General features: G+C 45.9%; 2 protein-coding genes across 2 annotated transcripts in view; one reads left to right on the forward strand and one right to left on the reverse strand.

Moving 5' to 3' along the window:
* T265_01884 (hypothetical protein) overlaps nt 1–5,375 on the reverse strand; it is a gene marked incomplete at both ends in the record, with an annotated part of 23,417 nt that extends 18,042 nt beyond the window's left edge. The window contains one exon of the mRNA XM_009166010.1: nt 5,169–5,375. Coding sequence (XP_009164274.1) covers nt 5,169–5,375 — 207 coding nt within the window. The remainder of the gene's footprint in view (nt 1–5,168) is intronic.
* Nucleotides 5,376–6,200: 825 nt separating this feature from the next.
* T265_01885 (hypothetical protein) overlaps nt 6,201–21,258 on the forward strand; it is a gene marked incomplete at both ends in the record, with an annotated part of 19,264 nt that continues 4,206 nt past the window's right edge. The window contains 5 exons of the mRNA XM_009166011.1: nt 6,201–6,214; nt 15,710–16,191; nt 16,900–17,095; nt 19,516–19,683; nt 20,540–20,936. Coding sequence (XP_009164275.1) covers nt 16,078–16,191; nt 16,900–17,095; nt 19,516–19,683; nt 20,540–20,936 — 875 coding nt within the window. The remainder of the gene's footprint in view (nt 6,215–15,709; nt 16,192–16,899; nt 17,096–19,515; nt 19,684–20,539; nt 20,937–21,258) is intronic.

The following is a 21,258-nucleotide window of genomic DNA, read 5'->3' on the forward strand; positions in this document are numbered from 1 at the left end:
GAGTGGGTATCAGCTAACCAGGTCGTCCAAAACGGGTACTTCTAATGGTCAAAGCTTGGGAAGATGATGGGATGGGAGGAGATTCGCAAAACATGGTGAATTTGTGGGGATATAAAATGGGGTAATATGCATTAATAAGCACGGGGGAAAAAACTTGACGCCTGCTGCAATTAGGGTGATGGCAAGTGATTATATGGAGTAGGAAATAGAAAGATTTGTACTTAGCAGGCCAGCGATCAAGGGTTGAGTTTGCTAACATACAATATTACATTGCAAGGGGTCTAGTAAAAGCCGATAAAAGCGCGTAGAGGTGTGGTATGGGAATCAGATGCATGCAGGCTGGCAGAATTGGACTTCCAAAGTAGCTGGCTGATCTGGCGTTTATTACATGAGTTGGGTTATACCAGGAGAGAAAGTGTGTGCAAGAGAAATAGTCACTAGTCCCCGAAGCAGTGCTATCAGCTCTAATCTGTAGATGGTGCATAGCAAGTATCTACCACTAGACAGTGTCTATCGCTGGGAGCGGTGTGTAGACGTATTCTCTGTTTGGATGACGAAATGGGCTTTGGTGCGGTGTAGCATCTGTTGTGGTGAAGGCAGATACAGGTATGCTCGCCGATGTAGGCCATGGGCACTTGCAGAGTTTCTTTGGGCTATCCCAAGTGAACTTCTTTTATTGTTTTTTTTACAGATAGGAGGCCAGTTTATTCATCTGTGGTTTATGGCATTGCCAGATGCATAACTCAACCAAGGCGAGCCCAACACCAGCAACAAACAGAAGTCAACATACTTTTTTGATTTCCTGAATTTAAAGGCCAGCTCCAGAACCACCGGCGATGGCCGATGCATCCGTGCTACTGGAGGGGTGGCGGGTATACGAATGCACCATGGTGCAACGTAACAGGGCGAACCTCCCTGCAGGGCGTATCCGTCCACCACACGAGGTTTTCTTCCCTCGTGCATGCTACCAGATCTGCTAGGTGGAAAACCATCGAGGCAGTCATAAGTGCGGTTTGTGCATTAATAAGTACTCCAGCTACTATTTTTTGGCCGAGGGAAAGTAAGGGCAGTGAGGACAGCTCAGCAAATTCGAACAGGCAGACAGCATACAGAAGCTGCTAGAGGCAAGCCGCGGAGAAGCAGTGAAATGGCAGTTGTCAATGAGACGGTGGGACTGGAATTTTGATACTCGTGGCGATTGCACCATGGCTATACGGCCTCGGGGCGTTGGTGTGGGCTGCCAGGTCGAGCAGAAACGTTCCGCGATGTTGTGTGTGGGAGTGGTTCGTGGGGCTAATCATCAATTGGATATATATATGAGCGCAGAATGCGCTCTGATAATGAGATGAAGTAAAAAAACGACTTTGGTTTGGGCTTTATCAGTTAGAGACAGGCTGTGGCCACCAGTTACTAGACAGAGCTGATCAGAGTAATCCGGGGAAGGGACTGGACCATGACGAGGCATAAGCTCACTGGGGAAATAGAAATCAACCAGACCATTGACACTGTCTAATTAGAGTTAGTAGGTGATTAACTCACTCAGTTATTTGAGGAAGAAAAGAGCTAATTTTGTTTTGGTTTCTGCCAGTAGGGTTTTTCCGAAAACAATAGACGCTAAAAAGTTAATCGAGTAATTCGATGTAAGGACTAGACTTGTACGAGGTGTAAGGAAGCAAGGGGAAATAGGAAAAAAGAAAAGAATAACAACCAGGCAGTAACGCAGCATGTTTTGATCAAGTTGGCATTTAATTTCTTCATTATCTTAAAGCGAGTCAAGAGGATAGGATGAGTTGATAGCAGAGTCCTTTACTTGACCACTAACTGTAACGTCGCTAAACTCATGTTCGCATTGGACCTGATTTGTAGAGAAGGTCAGAGGGAGTTCGAGTATTAAGTAGGGCGGCAGCAGTTTCATAGGTAAGGAATTTGTCTACAGACTGAGAAAAAGTTAGGCGATGCGTGGTGCTTCGCAGTTGTTCAGGAAGGATGTTTCAGATGCGAGCGTAATAAACTAGAAAGAAGTAGTGGCGTAGGTTTGTACGAGCTGGAGGACACACTAAGTGGTTGCAGGAGTTACGGAGTCTATAGCGAGGTTGTGAGTTTATACTTGGTTCAGCCTTTGCTATAAAAGCGTTCTTATGCAGCAGACGGTGTAAGAGAGCTAGATTCAATTTTTACCGTTTAAGCCACATTGGTTCGAGGCCTAGGATTTGATAGCGAGAGCGGCAAGAGAGGAGAGAGCTTGTTCATAAATGATTGTTGGACACTTTCAATTGCGAGTCTGGAACTTTGGGTGTAAAGGGAGGAGGATGCTGGACAGAATTCGACGATCGGTCGTACGCATAGCATAAAGATTGCTACCACAGTGTCTGGAAGGTGGCAGGAGCGCAGGATTAAGGAGCTGAGCCTGCGTACTCCTGCAACCTGGAACTCTACCTGGTCGGAAAAGGTAAAATACAGGAATATCGGAGGCCGAGATCTTTGATCTCCATGGAATAGGCGATAGGATTTCCGCTAATTGTGAAGGCGTCAGTCGGGAGAGAGCAGCGGCAGGAAGTTATACAGGATTTTGTAGAGGAGAAGCTTACGCCAGATTCGTTTGACCGGCGAGTTAGTGAATTTTAGTCTTGCTTAATCTGGCGAAAAGCAAGGGTTTATTCAGAGGGGGGAATGTGTGCGCGATTTTTATATCGTCCGCGAAGAGGAAAGCCTTACCATAGGATATGGCGCCGAAGATAAGATGTCATTGATGTACAGTAAGAAAAGGATGGGGTCTAGCACGCTTCCTTGGATAACTCCGCCAGTGATCGGTACGGGAGATGATTGTATGTCCCTGATTTGCGTTATTTGCCTCCTGTCTGATAAGTAGGTGTTGTGACGGTCTCAAAGAAGTGAAACTGGCAGCCATTTACGGATCTTTGAGACGGGAATCCGCACTGTCGGTCATCTATGGCGTTTGTAGCTAGGAGAAACCTGATTAACGAGCATCTTGATGTTTCAAGGTATGGAATTTTTTGGTAGATGAGAGAAGAGTCCGGGCTGTTAGCGGACGCACAGCATCTTTTTCATCTCGGAATTGCATTATTATCGGGCAGCACATGTATGGTTTCGACTTTCGGAGCCGCCGAGCTGTGCACATGGTATCCAGCATGTCACATGTTGTCAAGATGGCAGTTTTGGTGTGCTCAAGCGGCGTCCGATCAGGTGCGCTGAATACTAGGACCTGGTGCCAACATTCGATGCGTTGACAAATCTCCGACGCAATCGTGTTTGTAGGATCACATGTTGCATCAGGATTTAAGAGACATGCAATCGATTGTATGGTTCGCAAGGAAGACATTTAACTTTCCATGTTGTGTAGACGGATTCTGAGATTTTTCAGGTCTTTCAGGACCTGAGATTCTACTGGTAGTTGTGAGGGGAGAGTGCTGCCAGGTTGCGGAAGCAAAGATATGTCGGTTAGGACAACTGAACAATCTGTGGTTGTCTGTGTCATAGTTTTTGCCGGCCTCGATGAATGTGGGGGTTGGGAGCTGGGTCTTCTGGCTGCGAGCTGCTTCTTTGGATATACTGTGGAGATGGGGATTCGGGGTCTGGCAACCGCTTAGAGGAGGAAGACGGGAGCAATGCCACAATGAAATACTTAAAGTAGGTTGAGAAATAATAGTGTAAACTTTGCGATGAGTGGCGTTTCCGGTCAGGAACGAAAAATCAGTTGGTGGAAAAGGTGATATTCAGGAATAACTGAATTGGTGGGCAAATGGCGGCACGTCGTCAGAGAGGATTATGCAGGAGAAGGTTAAACGCGTTGAGGACTGAGGCCCATTAAGCCTATTGGAGAAGGAAGACTTGTTTAACTCTGTGACCGCTGATAATTAGGGATCCCTGGTGAAAAAATAGTTACCTAGTATAAAAATGGTTAAAGAACTATGGGTGTGCTATAACAAAAAAACGTTTCTACAGAACCTGACTTTGAAATTTTGGTTTCAAATATGTTGAAGAAGCTGTTCAGCTACCCGCTGATTTCGGCTCATCTGTGCCGACTCACAGAGGTGTTGTCATACTTCGATCCGTCCCTAGGGCTGCGAACATGTCGGTCTGTAATCTGGTATCCTCGAATTCAGAGGTATGTGACGGCTGCCCGGTGTCCCATGCGACGTGGTCAAATTACGGAGCCGCATTATGTTGTCTGAAGTCTGCTCCCTTGATGTGGCCGTGCTTATTATCTTATTTGTGCCTCATGTCTGATATCTTGACCTTGTGTACACTATGGAGAGCATTCCTCATATACGCGAATCAGTATCTGGCCTCTGTGTGAATGTTGCGGCCTACATTCCGCCGGCCCCCTTCCTTAAATTTTCGGATAGCACGAAACTTCGTCTGCAAACTGAAGGGTTCGGACGGCGAGTAAAACGCTGTAGATTTCTGGCGGGATTCACCGAACTGGACTGAAGTGAGAGGGCTACCGGCGCTGGGCACCAGAAGCTGAAAAACAGCTGCGTGGCTCATGCTCCCTCTGTACTCCGTTTCGGCGGCAAATGTGGCGAACACAAAGTCGTCACGGAGTGGTGTTCTCGTGAACCTGTCAGAGCCGTTTGCAGTTGTTTCGTCACAAACGGCATTAAGGGGTTGATCCAAGGGTTGAAGCTCATTAGTCTAATCCAGGCTCAAGAGATCAAGGCCTGTATGATTCGTGAGGCATCAGGTCCGTTGAGTTGAATCTTCTTGAACGTTACGGAACACTTCAGTTTCCAGGTCAATTTGAAGCTTCCACCAGATGCATTAAAAACAATACACTTTGTGTGTTCCACTAGTGGGTCTCCAATTACGTCCCAGGTTTGTTTCGAACTCAGAGTGATGTCAGAACCTGTTGGAGGGTAACCGGCGTGCTATTGACACATAGTGTGATGAATTAACGTCGACCGGGTGATTTTATCCTGAAGATAGCGGTCATGGCTACATGGTGCATCCTTTTGTCGGGTCGATGGTTGCGCGAGCTCCTGAAGTTGTCCCTGCAACATCCTTCTTCGTGACACTTCCGACTGCACTTGTTGCACCTGTGATTTCGCTAAGGACAGTGGCGCGAATAGCGCCATTCGGCGCAAGAACAACAGGCTGTGGGTAGGTTTCTTGGAGTTCGTTTAGAATTTGATTGCCTTTTGGCATACCATATCAGGCTTAGAGAATCTGGGATGTCCGATCATTGCAGCATCAGCCTTGAGATTGATAAGATGCTGGCGCTCGGTGGTAAGTTTCTGAAGCGTCGACTGTGGATCCCGTTCATTTCGACTCAGTAGCCGGGTACGAACATTTGCATCATGTGGCGATTGAAGATCAGCCACGGAAATGAGACACTTGAATTGATTCTTGGTCATGGTGCAGGGGTGAAATCGCTTGCATTCTCTGTTGAACCACGCCGGCGTAAGCGATGAAAATTTCAGTATCCCTTTTGGTAATCTTAAGATAGTTATAACGAGTATTGAACAAGGAACTTTACTTTCCGAAGATTTTGGCCAAGATTTTGACAAAATCTGCGAAACCAAGGTCGCGAGGGAGTTTGGGGAGTATGAAGTTTGTGAACCGATCATGTTCAGTTGTCCCCCGTTTCCGCAGCAACGGTCGAACCTTCCACGCACCATCAAACTGAGCAAAGTCGGTTTGAAACACGTCGTCATATTTCTTGAACCAACTTTCGAAAGTTCGTCCAGATTCAGCATCGAAAGTGAATTCAGTGATGGGGCTGGTAGCGGTATTTGTGGAAGTGGACGGAGGCTCAACTGTTTTTGTCGCATTCACCGACGTACTGCGCGTCAGAGATTCAACAAGCCTCACTTGAACTTCTTCGAGCTTCTTCTGTTGTTGCCGTAAAATTATTTGGATTTACTCTGCCGAAATTGACATCGTGGGTTCGAGTTGTCGCCAGCTGTTTTGACTTGCTGAATGATCTTGCCACTGCATCAGCCCCTCGGCTTACTGGTCCACCCATTATGGTAGGTCACAAGGCATGGTAGCTCCAGACAGCCGTTTTTTGGAGACAAAGGGAAACTATTACAACTGTATTTATAGGGTGATTGCAGAGCGTTCCACAATGTCGTGTTGAAACCCACGTGAGGGAGCGAGTTGCGTCAAGCCAAGGATGTTCGATCCTGATTGGCTAGAATTCTGACCAATCAGAGCATTGCTTCGTTTGGTTGGTATCACGTCCGTTCAAACTGTAAGTTTCTCTCTGTGGTAGGCCTTTTGTTACACGACTCCAATGGGGGGTTACTTCAGTTCACATTTGGGAGCCACCTGTGTCACACGGATATGTTGAATGTCTCTAAATTACATCGCCGTACTTCGCGAACAAACCTCGCAGTCTAGCAGAAGGAAGATAGAACTTTCAAACATACTTCCGACCGTACGGTCGTTCATAACGCACTGGTCACCGTATGCATGTTGTGGGCACCCGGGCTGCAAATGAAACAAGTGGGAACTGACCAGTTGTAGCCGCATAATGGCTTCTGTACGTCCCACTTGAAGGTTTCTATGGGCTTGATGCACTAGCAGCCCGGTCCAGACCGCAAGACGCTGATTCTGCTGGCCTACGGATAGATACTTGAATTCTTTTTGTTATTTAGCTTCTTCATATGTCCCAGTCCCTTCTCATCATGTTGGAAGGCCTTTGTCGAATTTCCTTCCGTCGAAATGCGGACGGATTTGCGTCACCTTGTGGTAATCGGTGACCACTATTTTGAGGCCTGAATATCTGTCTGAAGTGCACTGTTTTTGGAACTTCGCACGATAAGAAATAAACATAGACTTGAAAGCAAATAGTGTGTATCCATGGTTGACGTAGTTCATATAAAGAAAATCCTAGAACGGAACTTCTAGGGACTTCAATGGATATCAGTGCAGTGGCCAAAATTTCACTCGTAATGACTTACTTGAAAGATAAACACCTATTCAGCGTATAACTGCCCGTTTTAATTCCAAAGATGTCGAGTTTGCGGGGTGTTGGGATTCAACCAAGTACGGTTGAGAACTCGGAACATGTGGATACTCAAATTTTTCAGATAAATGCCTTGTAAGCTTGTTCCGCCGAATTTTCTCCCTGTTAAATCTGGTCAAAGAAGGCACGTATTCTTGAGAAATGAACGTGCGCTGTAATTAAGTCTCGGCGAGATGGCCGAAGTGGTTAAAGCGCGAATTTACTAACCGGAAGGTCCATGGTTCGAACCCCACCTCTGCCTCTTCTTCCCCTGTTTAGGCCTGGGCAACCTGGTAGTATCCCAGCCCTCATGCTTCCTGCGGGTGGCATGGTACCTAGGCACCGGAAGGGTGCTACAGCTGAACGCTTATTATTTTATTACTCTCACATTGGGTATTACTAATGTTACGGTGGCGTGGGCAATGAATAAGACTTATCGGGGTGTATTCTTCGCCTGCACGTGTATGTGCGAGGCTACCGGGAAACTAATCCAGACAAATCGCATAAACGAATGAACTGAATGGTCCGATAGATTCTGTTGTACCTGACTACAAACTCTGACACAAGAGCCTTGGTCACAGGGCAAGAGCTACCGATGAGAACGGAGCACCTTAGGAACATCGAGGTATTCAGAGTGCCCATTGACCCTGAATCAGGGTTGCTCCGTCGGCGTTGATTGATTGGCTGGACTCTCTTCAGTATCTGGCAGACCGATTTACGGATTCACGTGTGAATACACAGCTTCGACGTATTCGACTGGGTTTCTCGGGTCGGTTTTGTTCTTGTTCAGTGGCTACCGTTCACCTAGAAGGCGCAAATTGGGTGTAGCACTGCTCTTTAAGTTCTCAGAGCGGGGCAGTAAGCTTCCCAGCACTAGGTTTCACATAAAAAGTGTTTAATAGTGTTTTGACCTGGGTTCCAGGTGAAGCTTGGACAACCGTCGGAGAAAAGTCATTCCACACAGCAAATACTCGCAATAAGAAAAATATTTGTCTAATGAAAGTGTATGCTCTGAGATTAAAATTTTTACCATGTCCCCGCCCAATGTTTGCTGGATCAACGGTGAAAAGCCTGTTGGCCAAACCTTTTCAAACAGGGCATAAGTATGAATTAGGTCTCCTTGGAGGCAACGATACTCCGGGGGAAAGAGGTCAAGCACCATGAGACGCGTTTCATAGTCCACGGATTTAAGGCTGGCAACCATTTTTGCAGTAGTTCACCAGATACGCTCAATGAGGGCTACGTCCTGCGTGCGTCCTGAGCGGACAATTTGGTTGGCATATTCAAGAATCGGTCTGACGTAGGCCCCATAAAGTATTTGGAAGTCCGTGCGAGCAATACGGGAGAAGGTGCGCCAAATCATCCGTAGAACAGCGAACGCCATTTGGGCCGATTCCTCATGGTGCAGTGGGAAGGACATGTTTGAAGAGAGCCATATGCTTGTAGTGTCGTGGGTGCTAGCTGAGTGATTTAGAAGCTTGATGCACTTTATTCTGTCACGTTGATAGTCAAGTTACTTGAGTTGGAAAACCTCAAGAAAGAAGACAAAGGAACCCAGATGAAGATCGGCTATATTGCAGACGAACCAATGGAAGAAAGAGCGCTGCGGCTCAGTTGGCTACAACAGAGAGAAAATGAAATCTCAGTGAAATATTAAAGGGTAGCATTGTTCGTTAGGACCTGACGGTCCTAACAATACCCAAATCCTTTTTGGCATCCATCCTCGTGATGTCTCCTGGTCCATTCCAACCACATGGGAGCTCGCTGGGTTTCCTCCAAATGACGGACATATGGACGCACTTTTCGTCATTCAGAGAAAGGTTCTAGTCCAACGATCACTGTTGGCAGCGTGCACATTTATTTGGAGGGCGCTGGCATTGGTACTCCAAGATTTCAGGTCGTCTGCTAAAAGTGGATATGGGCTTACAAGAACATATGGAAGGTCGTTGACGTATATTAGAAGTAGCAGTGGTCCAAAAACAGCCTTGAAGAAGTCTCATGAAGAGCGGCACCGGAGAAGAGTAGGTCGAGCCTACCTTCAATCGGAATGATCCATCTGATAGAAACACTCTAATCCATTGTAGTATTTTCTCTTGAATCCCGAAAGAGTTTGTTGAGTTGTTGAGTTTGAGTTTGTTGAGCAACGGGACGTGTGGGACTCGATCGGATGCTTTTGAGAAATCGAAAAATTTGGCATCCGGTATGAGTCCGTCGTCCTTGGCTTGGGTTAAGCTGTCCATAAAAACGAGAATGCATAAATACGAGAATGTACGTCACGCAAGAACGGCTTGGGAGAATTCCGTGTTAAACTGGAGATATCAAGTTGTTGGAGGTATGGTGATCTAAGGTGGCTCCATTCAGAATTCGTTCCATCGCCTTGCACGGCGCGCTGCTCAGGTCAATAGGCCTGTAGCTGCCGGGCGATAGTCGGTCAACCGCTTTGTAGATTGGCGTGTCAATTGCCTTCTTCCAAGCATAGAGAAAATGGTCTTCGTCAAGCGACTGACGAAACACCAGGGAAAATGTTTTGCCAGTGTAAATGACGTTTCCTTCAGGATCATTGAATGGACCTCGTCGGTCCTCAACTCGCAGAACGGGTTGATCCTGTGCAAGAGTTGACGGATGTCCTCCACTGTGAAGACCAAGTCGGTTGGAGGCCATCCGTAGTTACGCCTTTACAAAATCGGATGTGACAAGGACGTTGGGGCTGAATATAGGCCTTTTCTCTATAGATCTCAGATCCTACTACTGGTTCATTTGTGGATTCCTCATTCCTGTCTCTTAAGGAGAACGGATGGCTTATTTCTGTGGCGACGTCTCATATATTTAAACATCACATTTCTTTTTTTCCGGGCGAGATCTAGAGTGGTGGCTTGTTTTTGTACGTTCCATTGGCGGATTTCTGATGTTCAGGTCTACGAAATATCACCTCATCTGTGTCTCCTCTAGTCAACTTTTTGAAAAATAGTTGAGACCTCTTCCAGAAGACACCGAATCCTTTCAGGTAGCTTGCGGCCCATTCGACTACGTGCCGGTCCTTTTTTGGGACGACCATTGCGTCAGCCTCATGAACTTTCTGGACAATGGTCCCATATAGATCATCCACTTAAGCTGGCTTCAATTTAACTTGTCCAAGAAAGATGCGCATTCCTGAGAAGTCCGAATGGCAGGCGTTTCGAATCCAGGTTTGAGTTCCGGGATTTCTGACCCAGTAGCGGATGAAATCAAAGGTCAGCACATAGTGATCACTATGTCCCACTGAAGCCTTATCATCTGTTCGATGAAGTGTCTTTCGTTGGCGATGACCAAATGCAGGAGGGGTGGTAGTTGGCCTGCGCGGTATCTGGTAGGTGCAACGACATGTTGAATCCAAGTGCACTGGTGTCGTGGACATTGATGTCTTCATTTCTTGGGTTTTCCTCTTCCCCACTTTGTTCCGATCAGCCTTGCGACAGCAACTCAACCGCCTTCTCATGGAAACTGCTGAATCAGGGTACCCTCCCGGTAGGACCTCCTTAAGAACATGAACCGCTGTAAGGTTCAACATGAACTGGGCCGTGACCCCCTTTTGAGGTGCACACAGTCAAACGCCGAATCCACATGATTGCCCACCAGTATGTTCCGTGTTCGCAAGTTGCTTAGACAGCTGCCGCTGATAGGCTTATTTAACGACCGAATCTTGCAGGTACTGAATACCTTAGCGGTCACCTTAGCCTTTGAAAAAGCGGGTTGCAATCTCGGCACAAACTACGGTATGATCTGGCTACGTACGACTGTCCCAAGTGGCTATTCTGCCATCGTTCTAATAATTGTTATAGTCAGTATAGCTTAAGTGTTTTACTAGGCCTGATTGTGCTCGAGACAGCTCAGTGGTCAGGGTGCGAACTAATTGACCGAAGACCTGTAACTCGAATCCAATCCCTGCATCTCGACTGCTATTGTATAGGCTCCAGTAAGCTAGCGGTATATAAACCCTCGTGCATCCTCTGGGTTGCATGGCTGTCGCATTTAGTTCAATGTTCACACCGTTGAGGACGTGGGGAGCCGCCTCTTGGCCATCGGAGAGTGAATCGTAAATAAGCAACTGTCTTGGACCGTGCTTAGATGTAAGGCCGTGATGGGGTCTTGTATACTTCGGAAACAAAACACATCGATTTTCAAAACAGAATGGGGATTTTGTTGACTTATCTGTCTAAGATTACAGACATTAAACACTGTTACGTTGACTAGACTCCTTGTGGTTATTAGTGAACAGTTAATTCTTACTTTTCTCATTAGAGGGCTAAGGTTACAGTACGCTGAAATTACAGTGTTACAATCAGATGGGGTTTTATGGGCATCCTCAGTAACTGCAGTTGTAGCTGGAAGACTAAGGCGACTAGCCACTGTGATTAAAGTGTGTGGGCTGATATTATTTCCAGGGTGCCCGAGCCGAAATGGTAGTTTGGTTAAAGCACTCCGGCTTAAAAATTTGAATCGGTGGTCTGCCCCATATGAACGATGAATGTTTTTTGGTGGTTGATCAGTTGGTCGTTGCTCTGTTCACCGAGATGGCTCAATGGTTAGAGCGCGAATTTACTGACCGGAAGGTCCATCATCATCATCGACAGCATGACATCAGTGTCCAACACCGATGCTTCACTGCCGTCCATGGTTCGAACTAGACGTCTACCTTTCGACTTCTTCTGTCTAGACTTGGGCAACTGGCAGTATCCCAGCCCCCGTGCTTCCTTCTGGTGGCATAACAGTTAGGCACCGAAAGGTTGCTACAGCTGGATGATTCTTTGGGATACTCACAGAGCACCCCCCACAGCCAGACAGTATGACAATTAGGGTCTTCAACTAAAGCCTTTGGCTCACATGCCCGACCACAGCGGTGTTTGACGGGTGTGCAAGTGCATTTCAACTTTTACGGAACAAGTCGCCACACATATTCCAATGACCAATCAGGCAACTGTTCTTCAGCCATCTAACGCTTGATCAGTCTGGTTTGAGAGACTGGGTGTCGCGCGGACACCCAGTATAGCCCATTTGGACGCGAAGGTACGCAAACCGTCACATCATGCTAAGGTCCAAACTCTTTGTGACCGATATTGTCATAAGAGTAAGAAATTTTAGTACACAGATAAAACGTCTGAGTTCACCAGAAGCTCGTTTTGGTAGTAGGTTTAGTCCGGACGCCAAAATGCAATGATAGTGGTGAACATCTTTTCCAACATTGTGTTGCGTATCAGTTGCTTCTCAGTAGTACTGGGTTTAGACACAGTGGTGTGTTACCTGGTGACTCCCTTCTGCTGAACAGACTTGGAATCAAATGAACCACATCACCATCATCTAATGGGGGTGTGGTCCACTCCTTGATTGCCGATCATTTTTAGATATACACAGGTTGGTCGGTATCTACGCTAGTTTGATGCTGGTTTTTTTTTATAAATTTTCTCAGTAGACTGAGGAAACGAGCTCCTCATTTAGCAGTAGAAATGTTTTGCTTGCCAATTGAGGGAAACAAACCAAAGCCTAAAATATAGTGCATTGCATGCGGCCTCCGGGTAGACCATAGATCGCAGCTGGGGTTTACGGGATGTTCCTGGCTATACTTAACTCCGGGAACTGCTCATGAGGTTCTCAGCGTACGTCACTGTAACTCGCGATGGTCGCTATCAGTTCTTGATGCGAGGCGTTCGGTACCCTCAGACCTAGAGTAAAGGTCCACTAGAACGTTGATTAGGTGACAGCCCAAAAGTGGCTTGCGTATGGACAGAGTGGCGAATTTTAAGAACTCTGGTGGTGACCAGTGCGACATAGCGTGTACGGAATCTGTCCCAGTGAATTCGCAAAACGGAACCTAAAGTACCTTTCGTAAATGAGTTAATCAAAGATAATATCGGAAACTCAAAGACTAGCGTCCAGATTGCTGTGCAGAATAATTCAACGACAGTTTGGTGGGCTTCTTATATCGGTGCCTCTCTTTCTATCGACCCGCTCGTTTTGAGCCCTAGTCTGTGTGTTAAAATCTGCTTTCAGTTGATGACGCATCAATATACATTTCTGCTCTGATGTAGCATCGGACTGCCCGGCCATGTGGGCTCTCTTCAGCGTCGTTCAAAGATGGCGGGGTCTTCGTGTCTCGCGTTGACTAGGTTGTTCGCCCCAGAGGATTAGGATTGATCGTTGTTCGTACCTGTCTTGAAAACTAGACTCGAACCGATGCAGAAGCGTCTCATCTGTCGTACCATGACTACTGACTTTCCTTACTTTGCGGTGCCTGTTTTTGACATCTGAGACGTAAGTCTGGGAGCATCAAGCAAGATTTCAACCTGGAAGAGGGTGCGTTGATCATATCCTTGCCTGACGTTAGGTGCGACTCATACCGCCGACTAACAGTAGCTCTTCTCTCGACAAACAAAGCCTTCGATTCTGTGGATAGACCAGCCCTCCTGAGTATTCATGGACACGGGACTGCTCTTGAATTTCGTAAACTTTCTTCATACTTCGGATCAGGGTGTACAACAACTATACCTGACGACTAGTGGGACATTCCCTCTCATGTTAAGCTCTGTCATCGACAAAGGACCATTAATCTGGGCATCTGAATGACCGTTTGGAGAGATTACTGGAAATGGGTTATGCGGTAATATTGCTTTATTTTTTATTATTTGTCCGCGCGAATTGCTTTAAACTGCCTACCGGAAGTGGTCCCATGTATCGGCATCTGTTTGCACCTTCGAAGTGTAATGTCTTACTCCGAGCTTTCCGATCACCATACCCCTGTCTGAAACTTCAGAGTAAAGAGCGTTACGGTTGAGCTGAATACTGTGTTATCTTATGCACCTTCTCATGATGGGGCCCACGGGATCCAGCTTGCACATGGTTGGAAACCATGCAGGGAGTGGCATGCAGCTGATTCCGGTGGTGCACATGCTGCAATTTCCTGACTGGATTGGCCGGCTAAAGGTCGACTGTCGCTGTATGTTGGGCTTATGCCGAGTGAGATTAATCCCACTATGATGCCCCAATTCTACGTGGTCCTCAAATGCGTCCATTTTAGTGCTGTTCGAAGCTGTTTTCCTTAAGTGCGTAGGGCTTCTTTGTTGTATTTTCTATCCTTCTGCCTTCTTTCTACTTTTAAGACAGATAGCTGCGTGTCAGCTAATTGCCATTACATGGTATTGATATGTTGCTTTCATTGATAATGGTGACAATATACCGTGGTTCGAACCTTACCTCTGCCTCTCTGCTTCCCCTGGCAGTATCTCAGCCCTGGTGCTTCCTTCGGGTGGCATGGCAGCTAGGCACCGGAAGGGCATTACAACTGAACGATTCGTTTTTCATTTACTTACAAGATGCCAACCTTAAGCGGACGTGGAGGCTTTGTTTTGACAGACTTCAAGGTGTCGTTACTGTACCAGTGAACAATCTTGGAGAGCCTCGCCACCATCCTCTGCGGACGGATACAGAACTTCACGTGCTAATGAAAAGGCGGAGAAGCCCCTGGGTTTGGTTCACAAACAACTGCTTTCCAGCTGTTGGAATGCGGAGGATACCAGCTTTTATCACTTGCTATTATGGACTGGCTCTACAGATCCGATGTGTTGCCCGTCGGTAGCTGATTGTTCCACAATCATTGGTTTCAACGCGATGTTGGGCAAGTTTGGTGGATGAACAACTAATCGGCGCCTTCATAAATTATTGATGCTGAACTAGTGGCAACTTCGGTCCGAAACCTTTCGATCGCTATGCCGTTGCGCCCTGGTTGAGGTGGCTGCTGGCCACAGATGTACTTATTTCTCGCAACATTCCGTGCAATCAATAATAGTGTTGTAATAAGGGCTGAATGGCACCACGCCTTCGAGACTGCAATACGGTTTATCTGTGTTCGCTGATGTTTATTTTTTAATGTCTGTATGGTCCTGATATTGCTGTCTATGATTGCTGATGGTGAAGTGGCTAGGCCTGAAATCAGCTGATAGGTGTGTGGTCACAGCTGTCTTGGACAGGTAGATTCAAACGCATGTAGTCTTTACAGTAGCTCGTGGAACCGGTCATCTCTATCTTGTTTTGTATATGTTCGAACTGGTTTTACTCCGAACAATCTGACCGAACGACTGAATCACTGCTTTCAGACAGGATCCTGAAAGAAACCTTACCACATGGGTTTTGGGCTGAAGGGTACCTGACGGGGTTGTGTTCACTCTAGACGAACGGATATGTCATCAGTGTTTCCTTGATGCCACCTAATCTGTTCTCGTTACAGTAATTTTTTCTTCACAGTGATGAAGCGAGTAGGTCTCAGACTAAAACCGTGAACCCGCAGACAGGGACTACATAACCGACAGAGCGGAGCCGAAAATTCCGAAGTACTGGTGGGATCATTAGTTGTGATGTGATCCAAATATTACTTGATGCAGGTCCAAGTTCTCCCCAGTAATGTATTGCATTATTTTCAACCTTAAATTTCCGTCTGTTTACCGTGTTTTTTGGTTCCTGTGGTGCTTTGCACAGATTTAGAAGCCCAAGTGAAAAAAAACCGTGCTATTTCAGTTGGAGTAAACACGTACGACAAACCCTGACATTGTTTTCCATTAACATTTAATTTGTTCACTTTTATGGTGCTTTCTTCTGCATCTTCAAGAACTTTGTGTTCAAAAACATACCTTTATAACATATAATTATCAGTCTTCAGACTTGTGCTCCCAATTTCTCAACCAACTCTCTGATTATTTACCTTATCATTGCTAGATGAATGTTACACTCCGGCCGGATCGCACTCTTTTGGATCCAAATTTTGAATCCTACAAGCTCAGTTTAGAGAAAATCCCGCAATTTCATTTTTCTGCGTCGAATAAAATCGCATTCAAATCACTTCCTGAATCGCTGTCCAAACAGCATGTACAATCCTTCTCGCATCAGAACTGTCTTACACTTGATCCATTTGTCCAGGGTGATTTGTACTACGTAGAACTTGATGGATGTGTAAGTCTCGTTAGACTGTACTCAGCGCTTTCCAGATAAGGCATCTGCGTATCCCACAGTGTGCTCACAATTTTTGCCAAGGAACCTCGGTGTACTCCATTCCAAAATGGTCAGATGTTACCAGCAAAAGCTCAATGTTTTCTACTCTCACCTTTCCTTCGGAAACTCATGCCGTCCTATATGATGGCTGTGGTCACCTATTCATATTTGAAACAAAACGCACGGGTTGTACATTGCCCGAATGGAAAGTAAGTTGGAGTTCTTGTGTTGGATGTTCTGTTATTTGTCACACCATTGCTCTCCAGTTGGAGCACCAAGAAAGCATTTCTTGTACCGGAGGGTCCGTACACCATAATCATTTCTTTTCAATAACTTGTTTGGGATACCCACAATGAACTGAGCATGATACACCTTCAGATTAGTTTATTTAATGAGTAATATCTCGAGCCATGCTGCGTACAATGACGTCTTCGTTAATGTTTTGTAAAGTAAGGTCATTTGGGGACCGCCTGGTCGAATAACAACCATAAATTACATCACCGTAGACGGCAACTCCACTGTTAATCCGATTGCTTCCCCTCCCAAGGCTAGGATCCCGGTAGGTTTCGAAGACAGGAGGATTGATGTAGTATTATACCATCATAGAGTGGAATTTTAACGAACAAGTTGCTGTAAGTGTTACACTAGGGGGCTTTTTTGGGACCATTTCCCAACATGGGATAAGAAACTGGGTACCATAATCGTACATCGTAGCATTTCTCATTAGGCTTCACAGGTGTACAAGCCGTCGAGAATTTAGAGCAGGATTGCATGTATTCACTATCTCTTGCAACACTTTGAAGGTGGTAGAGAAAAAATGATAAACGTTTTCAATACTTAGTTCATTTATTGCTTATCCGGCATCCTAGATGTGCGTAACCCTACACGTTTCGCCTTATTTTCTTACTCCATCTTAGCTCTCATCGGACGTGCATCCACCACTCCAGTCTTGCGCAGCGCAGCTCCTGGATTCCATAAGCATTGTATCTTCTTCTGGTGATGTGGATTTGCATTGCCTGTTGGCTTCTGTTGTGGAAAAGCCGGATGACTTCCCTGTGCGCACGAAATCCTCTTACGTAACTCAACTGGAGTGGCTTACCTATCGACAAGCAGGTGTGGCTGTTGTTTATTTTACGGTTCGCAAGTCCCCACGAAATTTACTTTACCATTTCATTTAATATGTTTAAGGTATCGGGTGCCCGTCTAATGTCAACAGTTTGGAGCACTATGTAAGCCGTTAACAGCATACCAGTTCATAGGGATTCAATCTCTCCAGATTTTTGTATTGATTCTTCTTTCAGTGATAGTGACTGAGGACCCATTAACTATGTCACATGCTGGCTCGCTGGTTCGACTCAGAAGTACGTCCTTTACGATAGGACAGCGGGTACTAACGCGACCGGGTTTACTGATCTGTGTTTTTTGGCCGGTCCACTACCTCGTGACAGTTAACCCGGTGGCGTATGGTTACAAAAACGGGTTTTGTGATATCAAGTAGGGTGGTCGAAACCACACCTGGGTGCCTCTGTGACAACTGAGGCAAGGGGTTACATTTGTTGAACGTTGCGCTTTTGATTGGTTCCCATACGATGTTTCGGAGGAACCTCCACCGTATGAGCCGTTTGAAATGCTACAAGTGGTCGTATGAACCACAAGCTGCGAGTTGTGACATTACATCACAGCTCGACTTCTACTGGTGCAACCCAGCTCTCTACCTACAGTACATTTACCAAGTCCGAGCAGCCTGTTACGATTTGGTCTAACTGTTACTTGTAGTATTATTCTTTTCAGCGTGTGAATAAGGCGCTGAAGACGTTTTGCAGAAGCCTGAAAAAACTATACTAGACTGTCAGTAAGGCATAGTAAGCGTTGTCATACAGACAAGGGCATTCGGGAGTCGTTTGCTGGTGAACAGAGTACAGTAACTGAGATACGGAGACGAGTGCAGCATGTAACTTTTGGCTAAAAGCATCCCACCAAATGGAGGGAGATAAAGGGGGTTAGATGGAGTAAGGTGAGTTAGAGATGAAGCTGGGGGAAATTTGACGCTCACAGAAAGTGTGAAGCCATTCAGGTATGCACATCCCGTTGGATTTTAACACCTGTCAAACTGGATGAAGGCCAGCGTTGTCAGAGTTCTTCCAGTTTATCGAGAGCATCATGAATAATACCAACTTATGTACGACGTATTCTGGGATAGCTTTTGGGATACTTGTTCGTCTTCGATCGTCCTTTTTCCTGCAAGCTAATTGGGACCACGTGAGCCAACCTGGCCTCTCCACTGCTGTTAGTGCAAATTGCGAATTTTTTTCCAACGGTGTAATTTCCTGGATGGCACTCGCATTTCCTCTGGATTATCTGATCCGGAGCTGGGTGACAACCATTGAAGTTTTTCTATGAACGTGGCAATACAGCAGTTCAATCAAAGAAACTGAAGAACATACTAGATGATCAGTCGGTGTCACCGGTTATTCGGCTGAATTCTTATGCTTGTGGTTTCCTACTAAATAACAATAGCCGTTGTCTTCTCCTGGTGGCTGCGCTTTGTGTGGTTCTCTGTCGCTCTTCGTTGATGGCCTAGAACATACTCCGAAGATTCGAGCAGATATCAAAGCAAAGAGTTGGGACGTATTTTGAAATAAACTGGCATACAATTCAACCGAAATAAGAGAGAGACTATTGATACAAAGCATTCATTCGTCCACGCGTAATATACCCCTGAAACGATCGTTTGATTGACATTCTATGGATGGATTGCTCTAGCCTCCCGCCACACCAACCGAATACCGAATTGTTTCGGGAAACAGTGTCACGAAAAGCACCTAAATTATGGGGAAATAGGCTATCCAGAAGCAGACCATTCTGTGTAAGAGTACTTTGCGTCGATTGGACCACCAGGCGGTAAACCGGCAAAGTTTATTCGTGGATTGTTCTATAATACTAGCCAGTCGTAGCCATGAGGTGGCGAGAGAGATGACACGACTTTCAGTCGGTTTCCTCGACTTACTTTATACGTAGAGTTGTATAATTGTCATCTTATCGTCACGTGGCAAGTGTATTTGGATCGGCTTCATTTTCTCTCTTCACTGTTTTTTTTCCAGGGCACTACGTGTTTTCACCAACATATGACATATTTGTGCAAACCGTTTTCTGGCTAAGGGCTTCCAAAACCAGTGTTTGGCCAGTAGCTTTAGTGAATAGTTGTTGATCAAAGAACAAACCGGAAGTTTGGCGGGCAGTTCCATCACAAAAATGTAGACAGCGACGTGTCTATATATCGTATATTATAGGATCCAGAATCCGTGTGTTCCCGTTGGAAGAGCAGATCATTGCTGAGGCTTTTCATATACAGTGCTTTATCCATCGGTGTGGCAATTTACCATCTGCTGGTATCCGACTTTGTAGATCGGATGCTACTCGATAGGACAGGCCTTACAAACTGGTGTGTTTTGAACAGCTGCTGAAGAGCGAATCCTATCTTGAACATTTCTCCGCACTCTTTTCTATTCCTTATCATCAACCGTGTTTTGTAGCCAATGCAACCGAGTGGATTCTCAGTCAACATCGTCGACTGGTTGGCACCAGCTTTCCAGATTATGCGTCGTTGGCGCGTGATGCCCAGTCGCTGCACCTTTGTGCCGAACGGACGTTCCTGCCTGTATACGATTCGCTCAATCCCGAAGTAGCCAAAAAGGCTTCCAGTACGTTTTTCTGTATATTATCCATCACATTTCTCCTCAAGCATTGTTTTATTCTACCGGTAAGTGAGGTGTACGGGACGAATCGTCTACCATTTTGTACGCAAGCCCTACGGGTTATTGTTGCTCTCTATGTCATATGACGTTGATCACAACAACCGTCTCTTTTGTCATCGCCGTGAACTTGCTTGCAGAGCACTCTACACCGTAGCCTGTAGAATTTGTAGACGCCTAGAAGTAGTTGGTAACTGTCGTGTGTCTCGAATTGTATATGGTGCATTTAAGTTGGCTCAAATGTTCAGCGAAACTGATAGTAACCCGAAAACACAGTTCTATCCGATTGGCCCAGTGTTTTCTACCCGTTGGTGAGGTATGTCTGGTCGTTTCACTACACAATCTCCCTAACTGAGTCTCTTTAAATGACCTTTCGATGATCAATCACGTGACCCTTTGACTTGCACTTATTACTTTTATGTTCCATACACTCCTTCGACGCCTTATTCGCGAGTAGCTGGTTCTCATTTGCTTCTAAAACAGTTAGTCGTCTAGATCCGTCAGAGCTAGCAATAGTCTTTTTAAGTTCTCATTCAGTAGCGGTTATATGTTGGACTGAGTAACTTGTCTCATCACCAGTAACCTAACCAAGTGACATATTTCCCGACTGATTTGCGAATTTACCAAGCACGGTTTGTTTACTGTTGCTGCCAATGGCTGCGAAGTTGGTTGTTCTTAGAGCAACAGAGTCAATACCCGTGGATTTGACACATACCCTTCATATTTAATTGTGGGATTTTGGACCTTAGATGCCATTCAGTCAATTATTCCAAACGCTACGCTATTTTTCCATTTTTCTCTTCAGAGCCTTCGGATACGGCAATGAATATTGGTTCCAGCCGCGTCTCTCTCATGTCTACCAGTTCTGATATTGCACCTGCAAGTGAGGTTACAGTCCCCTTGCCGATCCACTGGTCCCAGTCTGACCCTTCCAATGAGGATGAATCTGGCATGGTACATTTAGAATTCGCACTGAATGAAAGCCAGCTTCCACCAGTTTCAGGACCTTTCAAGCCCTCTGAGGCAGTTGAAGTTACAATCACGCCGAAGCAAGTAACCGAAGGTCAGCAACAGACTTTGGAGGTTATCCTAACCCATTTTGATGAATCTAAACAAGAAAAGAACACAACACTCTTCAAGCACCAGTTATACGGTTTTGTGGAGCCGGACGCCATATGGACCATCTGTCGGGAATCCACCAGGTAAGAAATCTTGCCTGGTATGTTTTATACGCTCACGGGCCACTGTATAAGAGATTCTTTGACCTTATCCTTCGGCACGCCAATGCGTCGAATAGCTACTGGTGGTAAGCCATCCACTTATCGCATTTCACCTGAAAAACAAGAAGTGGGTCGCGAGACGTAGACATTCCATTTCATTGGTCGTGGAAGCATGAAATGCAAGATTAATGGGTCAGGCATATATCATCATCATCATCATCATTGTCAGCTGTGAGAACCGCGTACTCATCGTACAGTGGTTGTAGCTGCCGCAGTTTCGTTCACCGATAATTTGGGGGGGGGG

The sequence above is a fragment of the Opisthorchis viverrini genome (genome assembly GCF_000715545.1).
Source record: "Opisthorchis viverrini unplaced genomic scaffold opera_v5_21, whole genome shotgun sequence".
NCBI classification, from domain to species: domain Eukaryota; kingdom Metazoa; phylum Platyhelminthes; class Trematoda; order Opisthorchiida; family Opisthorchiidae; genus Opisthorchis; species Opisthorchis viverrini.